The following is an 11,562-nucleotide window of genomic DNA, read 5'->3' on the forward strand; positions in this document are numbered from 1 at the left end:
TGTGTTGGAAAAAATACTTAATATGGATAAATAATATAGAAAACCATTCGAGGCATAGAGATAAGTTTCCCTGTGATGTGACAAAGTAAGATACAATCACATCAACGTCATATCCACCAGCATGCGAAAACATGTCCATGAGTCAACTGCATGAATGTTACATTTTTTGAAGAAATGGTCAGGGTAAACAGTACTATAAGGAATAACAACTGAGTCAAGTGCCTTTCAGTTACTGCAGTTGCTCATACAGTGCAGCTATCATATTGTGTTGTAGTGTTTTGTGTCCAGTAGAGTAAAATAATGGGTGAGCCACAAAAGTCTTTGAAATTTTCTTTCTTCAGGAAAATAGCATGAGACAAAACTCTTCATATAGCTCCAAAAGGATGCAAACCAATTATTATTTTAGAAGATACATACATTGTGATGTGGTTATCCAGTACCACTTGGGAAGCGGTCTGATATCCTCGCCTACTTGCAAAGAAGAGTAGACTACGAACTAGACCTTGGAGACTGTTATATTCTCAAATGCCAAGATACGGAACTAATGGTGGATGATACAGGAGCTGGTGGAAGTAAAGTTATCTCTATTAGTTGTGAAGAAGCTGAGAGATTTTCACCAAAAATGTACGACATTGATAATCATTTACTATTTTTGGAAACTGAATTACCATTTATTCATATCATGGGAAAAATTATCGCTATCCATCAAATTCATCAATGGTGTAAAATTAGACTTTCAAGACCTTATTCAATTCAATAAAGATTCTTTATTTTGGGACATTTATGAACATTATATGAAGACTGCTTGTGTATATCTGGTGACAAAAGAATACATGGAACGTTTAGAGAGGCACGGTGTCATATCCAGGCTAACACTTTATCAGATGTATGGAGCTGTGCTTCCTATGGTGTCTAACTTAAGATTCTTTTGTGTGACAAGCTATTTTGATGTAATCAAGAAATAGTCAGTAACAAAAATTTTCTTTATTGAACTCATTAGAAAATGTTAAGAGTGTAGACTAAATCTTATGAAGTATTTCTAGGTAATTACATCTTCGAATTTTTCTCTTTGAATATACCTGTAAATAATATTTCAGCAAAATAAAATATGCATTTGTAAACTTAAATGAACATAAGTTTTGCATTGTTGACATGTTTCCCGCAGTGAAATTTTTACTCAGTTATTCTGTTTAGAAAATGATATTTAAAACCATAATTTTATACCTTAATGCAATTCTGTTTAATTATTTTAAAAAAAGTTAACATTTCTTTGGGAAAAAGTAATGAACTTTTAAGATCTAGAAAATCACATGTATATGCGTAAAACATGTATATGTAAGACCATATGCATAAAAATCGGTGACAAAGAAATCTTTAAGCAGAATCATTAACACAGATCATAATACATCATAATACAAGAAAACGTAAATGTAATATATACGTGTATATGTATATATATATCACTCCTATGAAATTAATGCCAGGAACGAGAAAAAAAAAGTGGGGAAAACTGATCTCCTGTAATTTTGTCAATATACTCGAAAACCAGAACTGATAATGTCAATTAGAATGTTGGTGTCATTATCATCACAGAAGGACTGCTCATAAACATCAAAAGGGAGGATATGAGTTATGATTAGAGACCGTTGACTTTGCACTCACATAAGCATAATACTATATAGGCTAAAGTTTTAAATGTTTGGAACTTTGTAACATAGAATTAACAAAGTATACTACAGAGCTAATATTCATTTGAAATAACTATTTATTTGTGCTGACAAAAGAAGTTTATAATAAGAAATCGCTAACACAGAGTCCAAACCTTGTGTATCTCATTTCCTTTAAACTTTCTAATGCTAAAGAAAAATATGACATTTTGAAAAAATAAAATAAAATAAAATTTCAGCTGCAGAAGTAGCTTTGAAGCACAAGGAATCGAAGGTAAAATTAATAGCCAGAAGGGACAAGTTCATCCTCACAATTTTGCAAGCAAAAGCAGATTCTGTATGTCAATGAAGGAGACATAAAAAGTAGATTTGAAAGGCATATTTTGAATATTTATGAGAAATGTATGTGTTATTAAAAAATGTGGGAAAGCAGGCTCAAAGCTACAGAGCAGATTTCATGGATACAATGAAGTTGGGATTTTGAGCTTCAGTGACCTTTTGTTGCATAAACGTCAATGGAACATACATATGGAATTTGTTAATTCCATATCTCGCCTTCTGAAAATCAGTTGTTAAAATACACAATCTCTTTGCTGAGGTTTAAGTTATAAAATACTACTGCAAGATTCAAAGTAAAATAGAGAAAAACAATCAATTAGATTGAAAAAAAATATAGAACATATCAAATTTGAAAACAATTTACCAAGTCTTAGTTCAGTCTGTCATACTACAGCATGAAAATTAACAAAAGAGGATAGCGGTAACTTTACTTCCCATGTCACTAAGTAGAGAACATCCACAACCATGAGAAAAAACATAGCCATGAGCCGCAGTGCAAATGATATTAAGGAAACGGGCAGAAACCTATAAGGAACAAGAATCTACTGCATTTTCTGGTTATTTACTGCATTTCGTTTTTAAAGGCCGCAGATCGTCTTGTGTGTATGTTGTGCTGTACTGTACTGTTTTGTGTATCCTGTAAAGTAAAAATAATGAGCGAACTCAAAACCTTTGGAATTTTTCTTTCTTCACGAAAATAACAAGAGGGATAAATCGTGTGAAATATTTCTAGGTAATTACATGTTTTAATTTTTAATTGTGCATATACTTGTAAATAATATTTCAGTCAAATAAATGTGTATTTGTAAACTTAAATGAACAATTAAGGTGTCGTTGATGTGTTCTTCATATTTAAGAATATTTATTCTGCTTAGAATTTGTAATGAAGGTAACATTTAATTAGTTTTAGAAATTTGAACATGAAAGAAAAAATGTGTGTGTAGAGTTGTGGAAAAATGTTTTAGAAAATGTCTAACTACTGCCTATTGACAAGAAAAACGTGAAAGAAAAAAAATCAGTAAAACTGAGATTCCAGTAAGTAATTATCTTAGAAAATGTGAACATGAAAAAAAATGTGTGTGTTTGATGGGAAGGGTGTGAGGGGGGGGACCACCACTGATATCTAGTAGTTAATTATTTTAGAAAATATAACATGAAAGAAAAAAATGTGTTTGAGGGGGGATAAAGAGGACACCAGTGATATCCAGTAACTAATTATTTTAGTAAATGTCAACTGGTATATTGACAAATATTTTCCCATAGTTCCGTAATTGAGATAAAGACCCCAACAGTTGACCAAATATCCTCCCAGTATTCCAATCCCTAATCATTACCCGTAATGCCACATGTGAACAAAAAACTCATCTCATGTCAATGACAAACACAACCACATCCCAGGATTCCACACTCTGACCATTACCTACAAGTCCACACTCAAACCAAACACCACAACATGATTTCACAGACAGATGTGTTCCTAGGAAAATTCCAAGGATTCCATACTTGATCTTATCTCTAACCATCACTCACAATTTCATACATGAACAATTATACAGAATTCCATATGTGAACAATTACCGAGAATTCCATATGTGAACCATAACACACAACATGATGTCATAGACAGATGTGCCTCCAGTGAAATTCCAAGGATTCCATGCTCTACCTTATCCCTAACCATCAGCCACAATTCCATATGTGAACCATTTCCCAGAATTGCATATGCAAACAATTACCCAGAATGCCATACATGAACCAAAACACACAAATGACATTACTGACAGATGTTGCTCCTAGCGAAATTCCAAGCATTCCATACTCAAGACTTCATGATTCCTTATCTCTAACCATCACCCACAATACCACACGTGAACGGAAGCATACTACATGACGTCACTGACAGATGTTCCCCCAGGGAAATTCCAAACATTACATACTCATGATGTCACGATTCCTTATCTTATCTTGATGTGGATCATAGTGTCCGACCAATGACGTCACGTTACCGCCGTCACATCCCACACCACTTACTCTACCCCTATTTGGTTCATAGTCACCCACTATAAGGAATCCTGACGTCATGAGTATGGAATGTTTGGAATTTCCCTAGGGGAACATCTGTCAGTGACGTCACGTTTTCGCCTTCACATCCTCCCACCATTTACCCTACACCTATTTGGTTCATCTGCTATAGATCAGGTGATGGAATAGATGGTGGAGATAGTATGCATTGATGAAATTAGTGGAAGGAGGATAATTATTATGGGGATTTCAACTATGGTAACATTGATTGGAAGGAGGAGAGGACACATGTGAGGAAGGAAATGGATTTTATTCAATTATTAAGGGATAACTATCTGAGACAGCATGTAATTGAAAATACTAGGGGTGTGAGAGTGCTTGACCTGGTAGTAGCATCTGAAAATTGACTGTAATGAATATGACCATGTTGCCACCTATTGGTGAGAGTGATCATAAGGTCTTGACCTAGGAGGGGGTTAAAGATGTGGAGTTTTCGATTAAGACAGGATATATTTGGAATTACCGTGCTGGCAAGTATGACAAGCTTAGGAGATTGTTTGGATCAGTGCCATGGCATGTACAACTGCAAGGGCTGGATGTCGATAGAGCATGGGAAGTGGTCAAGGAACATTTACAGGAGGTTATGGCTGATTGTATACCGAAAAGTAAAACAAGTAGGGGTTAAATGGATGAATAAAACCATTAAGCTTGAGCTGCAAATAAAGAAACAACTGTGGAGGGAATTTAAAGAAAGAGGTGACCTGCAGGCACACGAACGGTATAAAGTGCAGGCCAGAAGGGTAACGAGTGTGGTACAAAAAGCAAAAGCGGATTATGAAAGGAAACTAGCTATGCAAACTAAAGAGAATCCCAAACAGTTCTTTCAGTATGCTGCAAGCAAGAAAAAAAACTGTACACGGCAAAATGATTTTAAGGAATGACAATGTAAGGAGGTCATTGAATCAGTCGATACAGTGGAGTTACTGAGCGAGCACTTTACAAAAGTATATCATCCAGGTGGTGACATTGAAAAAAAATGAAGGAACCATTAGTTTATACGGGAATTGTGATGAATGAAGTGGAGGTGAATAGTCTATTACAGAACCTTAATGTGAATACATCTGTGGGATTGGATGGTATACCGGCATGGCCCTTGCATGAAGCAGCTAAAGAATTATCAGTGCCCTTGACCATGTTGTTTAATCTGAGTCTCGGGTCTGGTTTAGTCCCGAAGGTATGGAAAGAGGGAGAAAATAGTTCCACTGCATAAAGGAGGATCCAAGACTATGGTTGCAACTTACCGACCGATCAGCATATCAGCAGTCGTTGTCAAGGTCTTGGAGAAAGTAGTCAAGGGGAAAATACAGGAATGGATTGATAAAAATGAGATACTGTACGGGGGGACAAAATGGCTTTGTGAAGGGTAAATCATGCCTCAGTAGCTTGCTCACGGTGACGGCTGAACTGGATAAGGGTAATGGGTTTACAGTGATACTGCTGGACATGGCAAAGGCATTTGACTGGATACCACATGGAATTCTAATCCGTAAACTACAACATATGGGAATGGATATAGGGTTGGTGAGATGGATAGGTGGGTGGTTGATGGAGAGATATCAAAGAGTAGTTTATTCAGGAGTAGAGTCCAAAAGACGGCCTGTGACTAGTGGTGTGCCACAGGGTTCTGTTCTTGGACCACTTTTGTTTAATTTGTTCATTAACGATATAGGGAAGGATCTAAGAGGAACAGTCTATTTGTTCACTGATGATGCAAAGTTGGGTAGGGCAATAGTGAATGCAGAAGATGTCAAAATCTTGCAAGCCGACTAGGATAGATTGGAGTTCTGGGCTAAGGAGAATGGATGTCAATTTAATGTGACAAAATGTAAGGTTATGCATTTTGGGGTGAAAAGATTAGCAACAGTATACCACATTAGTGAAACTGTACTCCAGGAGATTGATGAGGCCAGGGACTTGGGAGTGTTGGTGGATAGGGAGATGAAGTTTAGGGGGCACATTGCAAAAGTAGCGAAATCAGCTCATCAACTCACTTGGTTATTGAAAAATACCTTGACGAGCAGAGACAAGCAAGTTATTGTACCTCTGTACCGAGCCTTAATAAGACCTCATCTCGACTACTGTGTCCAGATTTGGTCACCTAGGTTCCTTCTTGATGGGGAGGAGGAGGAGAGGATCCAGAGGCGAGTGACTAAGATGATAGCAGGTCTATGGAATGAACCATATGAGAACAGGTTGAAGATTTGTGGGTTGCAGAAATTAATTGATAGACGGAAAAGGGGAGATATGATTGAGACATTCAAATTGCTGAAGGGTTTCTCTAGGATTAATTCAGTGGATATTTTTGAGATCAGGACTGGCGGTGGGAGAACTAGGGTACACCTATGGAAGCTGGGCAAGAGTGTGGTTAGCAGTGGGTGTTAGAGCTGGTTCTTTACTTTTAGAGTAGTAAATGAGTGGAATAAGCTGCCAGAGTCTGTTGTGGGTGCTATGACGGTGAGTGAGTTCAAGGCAAGGTATGATAGATACTCTGAGAATGTCGTATAGTTGTGTGGACATGATGTTCAGGGCCTCCCTCGATGAGTCTAAGGACTCCCTGGAGTAGCCCGTAATAATAATAATAATAATAATAATAATAATAATAATAATAATTGTGACTCCCCTACTACTCACGTGTTATTGCTGCTTAGATTTTGAGTTAAAAATTAGAAACAATGTATTAATTGGTATTATTATTATTAATTATTATATATAAATATTATATCTAAATATAATATTAAATTAATATAAATAAATATATTTTCTATCTATATATTCTATATATTTTCTATATCATAAATTACAAGACCTCCTCTCATAATGTATAACAGCATACATCGGCTAAGAGATGTGTTTTACATTATGGGAAATTGTGACTCCACCTTTACTACGAGTTGCCCCAGCATATACTACCTATTGACTTATGCTTGGACACGCCGAACCTTTATAGTTTATTTATATTCGGCATGAAGTAGATTAGATTTTCTATCTTACTTAGAGTTTCTCATTCGGCTAAGAAATAATGTGGGTTTCAATATCCACTTAAGTTGAATAATTTTGTATCGCCGAAGTGAAGCCTTTTGGCTCTTTATCTCAGTAACAGTTTGATAGATTCATTGGAATAAGTTTATCTTATCGCGAGGAATCATCTCAACAAATTTCATACAAATATATGCTTCATCACCTGACTTCAGAAATAAGAGTGAACTGCTTCTAGTGGATTGTAACTAGGAAAATAGCCTGTTTTTTCAGTTAGTAAAACAGAGGATTTCCATTCTCACTAGATTCACGTACATTACTTTTATGAATAAAACAAAATGAGGTAACTCTCAAATCTGTATGAAATTTGTATACTTGTACATGCAGTTCAGAAGGCCTACTTAAAAGCACTGTTCTGGACTTACCATAAATGTTAGTAACTATTTTTGATACATATCGTCTAATTGCATCATATATAGTAATGGCGTCATCTCTGTATGGATAATATGGAAGAATTTCCGGATCATCAACCTTAAGAGGAAAAAAACGCTTAGAATAAAAATAATATAAAATTAAGATACTTCTATATACAACATATTAAATGCAAACAAACTTACAAATTCACCTAATAGATTGGTATAGGTTTTAAGTTATTTATAAAATAATTAAAAGTTTTTCACCTTAAACAACAGCGAAAATAAATGTTATTCATTTCAGTATATTCGGTGGAATAAATGTTATTCATTTCAGTGGAAAAAATGATCCTTCTTAGCGTACTGGTTCCTTAATATAAAACGTTTCTTGCTTCGTTTTCAGATTTATACATTTTAGCATAATTAATGGGTATCGTTTACTGCATGCCAAGAAGAACTGTTTTTAGATTTTTAAAGCAGAGTTTGAATTAGTCATTCACAATGTAAGAGAAACAAGTTCTCCTCGTGCATAAAAAATTTATACACCGCGATCGCTTTCTTTCAGTCTTATGTAATTTAAAACATACATTGCTGAGTGGATGATCTTTTAATAAATTGTGACTGTCTAATATATGTTTTTAGACGTGATAAATAGGAATTTTCAAATAGCGAAGAGCAATGCTTGACTCAGAAGAGGTCAAACTGATTAATAACCCATCTCTTACCAACTCACTCTTCCCACTTTCTCACAAGTGTTCGGTTTCTGCAATATGTGTATTCTATATTTCAATGGCAAACATTCATATGAAATAGCATCAATAACTCCCCGACTCAGTACTAAGTCCGTTGGAACACGTGCTGCTGCGGCCCAACATCCCTTCACTGTACACTTTGAAATCCACAGAACAAGTTTCTTTTTCTCCTCCTTCATTCTTGCTACTGCTGTATTGTGGAACAGTGTTCTCCCCCTTACGTGTTTTTCAAGGAATACAATATATAGGCTTTTAAATCAAATGTAAACAAGTTTCTCCTTTCCCAACTCAACTTGATTAACCAACATCTCGTATGGGCTCATTATTTAAAAATAAATAAAAAAAACGGACTTGCAAGAGATTCATCCAACCATTGTGCGTAGAGAACTTAATTCAGTAATTTGTAACAAATTATTTTTACTAATTTTTATTTTTACTGCATTTTTGGAAAAGTCCTCTTACTTTTTTTTAATACGATATCATATGAGTTTTAAAAAGTCAATTGCTTGTACTTACATTTGTGTATCGATTGATAAACAAACAAACATCAGTACACATTTGACTTTAATTTTGAGGAAGTACTCTAGAAATGTGTGCCATTCCACTCATATATACTTTAATTTGAAATGTAATTTTAAATGCTTTCTGAAGTTATTTACTAATAATTGTTTCGACATAAACAAGATAGGAGTTATATTAATTTTATACCTCTTGAGTTTTTCACCCCTCAGCATTACTGTTTTTTTTTTTTTTTTTTTTTTTTTTTTTTTTTTGTAATATAGACTATGAAGAAAACTTACTGGTGACTTGGAATAAGAATATTATCGGAATATTATAATGATAATTTTTAAATATTTCTATTTCTTTACTAGAAAAAGCAAAAATAAAAATATATTGAATGAGTGACCATTAACACTGACCTTTCTAGATTTAATTTCGTTCGGAATCATTCCATGTACGTTCATCCTCCATTCTTGTAGTCTGTAATTTAAAAATAAATAAATAAAAATGTTATATTCATTTCATTTTCTGACGATTTTTCCGATTTCAAAATATAACTGCCATGCGAATAATTTTCTGGTTACTAGCTATCACTCCAGTATATACTCTACAAAATGTCTAAAAATTCTCTAAATTCTAATAATTTTTAATGCGCATTATATTTTACAGTAAATACAAATACTTCTGCTGTATTACGAGGGTGGAATGAAAGGTTCTCGGCCTCGACCATAGATGGCAACACTATTGGCAAGATTTTTTATTCTAAGTTGGTATATCTGTCATAAGTATCCATGTGCTTCATTCTATCAATTAGTTCGTTTTATACAGCTGTCTGAAGCAAAAGTGTTGTCTGTATCCCTTGAAATGGATAAAATTGAGTATTGTGCAGTTATAAAATTCTTTGTAAAAGAAGGTTTAATGCCAAAAGAAATTCATTCGAAGTTTATAAAAGTGTATGGGCACTCTTCTCCTTCGCTTTCGACAATTACGAAATGGGCTGCCGAGTTTAAATGTGGCCGTACCAGCCTTGAAGATGATATACGTGAAGGAGGTCCAAAAGGTGTAACAACACCAGAAATCATTGATCAAGTGCACGATATGGTATTGGGTGACTGCCGAGTCAAAGTGCATGAAATTTCTGAGATTATAGGCATTTTAAAAGCACATGTAGGATATATTTTGCCAGAAGAATTGCATATAAAAAAGCAGCAGATCAAAAACTCACTCGCATAAAAATCTCTGAACAGTGCTTGGAGTTTTAACAAGAATGAAACTGATTTTGTGCATCGATTTATTACTATGGATGAGACTTGATTCACCATTAACACCAGAATACAAATAGCAATCAAAACAGTGGACAGAAGCAGGTCATGGCATCTGTGTTTTGGGATGCCAAAGGCATTTTGTTTATTAATTATCTTTAAAAGAGTAAAACAATAACAGGAGAATATTATTCCGATCTTTTAACCAGACTAGACGACAAAAATTCGTGACCCAATTTGCAGAAGAAAAAAAAAACAATTTTCATTAGGACAATGCACCTGCCCACAAAGGTGTTTTGGCAATGGGAAAATTAAGGGATCTGCACTACGAATTATTGAAACATTCACCCTAGTGTCCAGATTTGACTCCCTCTGACTTTTGTCTCTTTCCAAAACTAAAACTCTTCCTTGTTGATCAGCGTTTTTCTTCAAATCAATTTTTTTCAAAATCGCTTGAATAAATGTATTAGTCTTAAGGGAGATTATGTTGAAAAGGAAAAATTATTTAGAAATTATAAATTCGTTTTTTCATCGTTAGCCCGAGAACCTTTCGGACCATCCTCGTACTTTGAGATCGCTTCATTATTTAATGATTGCCACTATGGCGTCAGTGGCTGTTGATTCATATGGGAATGTTATTCTTTAGACATTTCGTTGGCATTTGGACAGATGCCATGAAAAACTTTGAAGATATTTCACGCGAAATATCTTCGAAATGTCAGAGGCATTTGATCGCGTTTGTCATTAAGGCTTCCTAAGTGAGTTGAAATTTCACAGTTGTGGTATATGGGAGTGGTATTATTTTGCAACCATTTGCCTTTTAAAGCCATGATATCTCATAAATTCGCATATTTTCTTATTTTAATTGATACTTACTCTTATAATTAATACATTTTTGTAGATTACTTATGTTAGTTAAGATAAATAGTCTGCATAATCAAGTTTACCATTTTTTAAGGATGCAAATTAAGGTGTGAATATTCATAAAATCTAATTTTTAAAATGAGTATAGCTTTCAGATACTAATATCAGTATCTATAGGATTTTAGGATTTAATAATATAGGATTTTAAAATACTACTCGGTTAGGATTTTATTATCAATAATTAAACAGATTCGAGTGTCCGAGAGATTATATCTAGACATTTTGTCTCCTCCCCAGAAGATTTTCATTTTTACACGCTCGTGTCATTCGAGAATCGCTTTCTGAACTGTCTGCTCAGGAATTTTTAACCACACAATTTTTTTTAGAACTGAAGTTGACATCGAAGCAAAAATTTCAGGACACCCTTTCACTTCAAAAATTCGAAAACTACATTTTCCGAGTAGAAAATACAGAGGTAGTCTGCAATTGTTTTAAATAACGCCGCGGAATGTCATGTAGTACGTGGACTACTTTGAAAGGAATAGATAAAATAGATGAATGATGATCTTTCAGGGCAAAGGATTCCATTTTCGAGAGCGTTTTTATTACGCCTCGTGGAATTTATCTTTAAGATGATCATCATCTCTGCACACTTTGATAAGCGAATAACTGGCTGACAGATCAAAGATTTACTCATTTTCTAGAG

At 34.5% G+C, this 11,562-nt stretch overlaps 2 protein-coding genes across 2 annotated transcripts in view; one reads left to right on the forward strand and one right to left on the reverse strand.

The window, feature by feature from the left end:
* Nucleotides 1–11,562, reverse strand: part of LOC150104703 (allene oxide synthase-lipoxygenase protein-like) — a 104,072-nt gene that overhangs the window by 23,063 nt on the left and 69,447 nt on the right. The window contains exons 10-11 of the mRNA XM_090395285.1: nt 9,150–9,210; nt 7,490–7,595 (exon numbers count right to left, since the gene is read on the reverse strand). Of these exons, the coding sequence (XP_090251411.1) occupies nt 7,490–7,595; nt 9,150–9,210 (167 nt within the window). The remainder of the gene's footprint in view (nt 1–7,489; nt 7,596–9,149; nt 9,211–11,562) is intronic.
* Nucleotides 1–11,562, forward strand: part of LOC150104704 (uncharacterized) — a 352,800-nt gene that overhangs the window by 7,875 nt on the left and 333,363 nt on the right. The gene's annotated exons all lie outside the window — the stretch shown is intronic.

The sequence above is a fragment of the Typopeltis vanoorti genome, chromosome 7 (genome assembly GCF_054136105.1).
Source record: "Typopeltis vanoorti isolate ZY-2024b chromosome 7, IOZ_Tvanoo_1.0, whole genome shotgun sequence".
NCBI classification, from domain to species: Eukaryota; Metazoa; Arthropoda; class Arachnida; order Uropygi; family Thelyphonidae; genus Typopeltis; species Typopeltis vanoorti.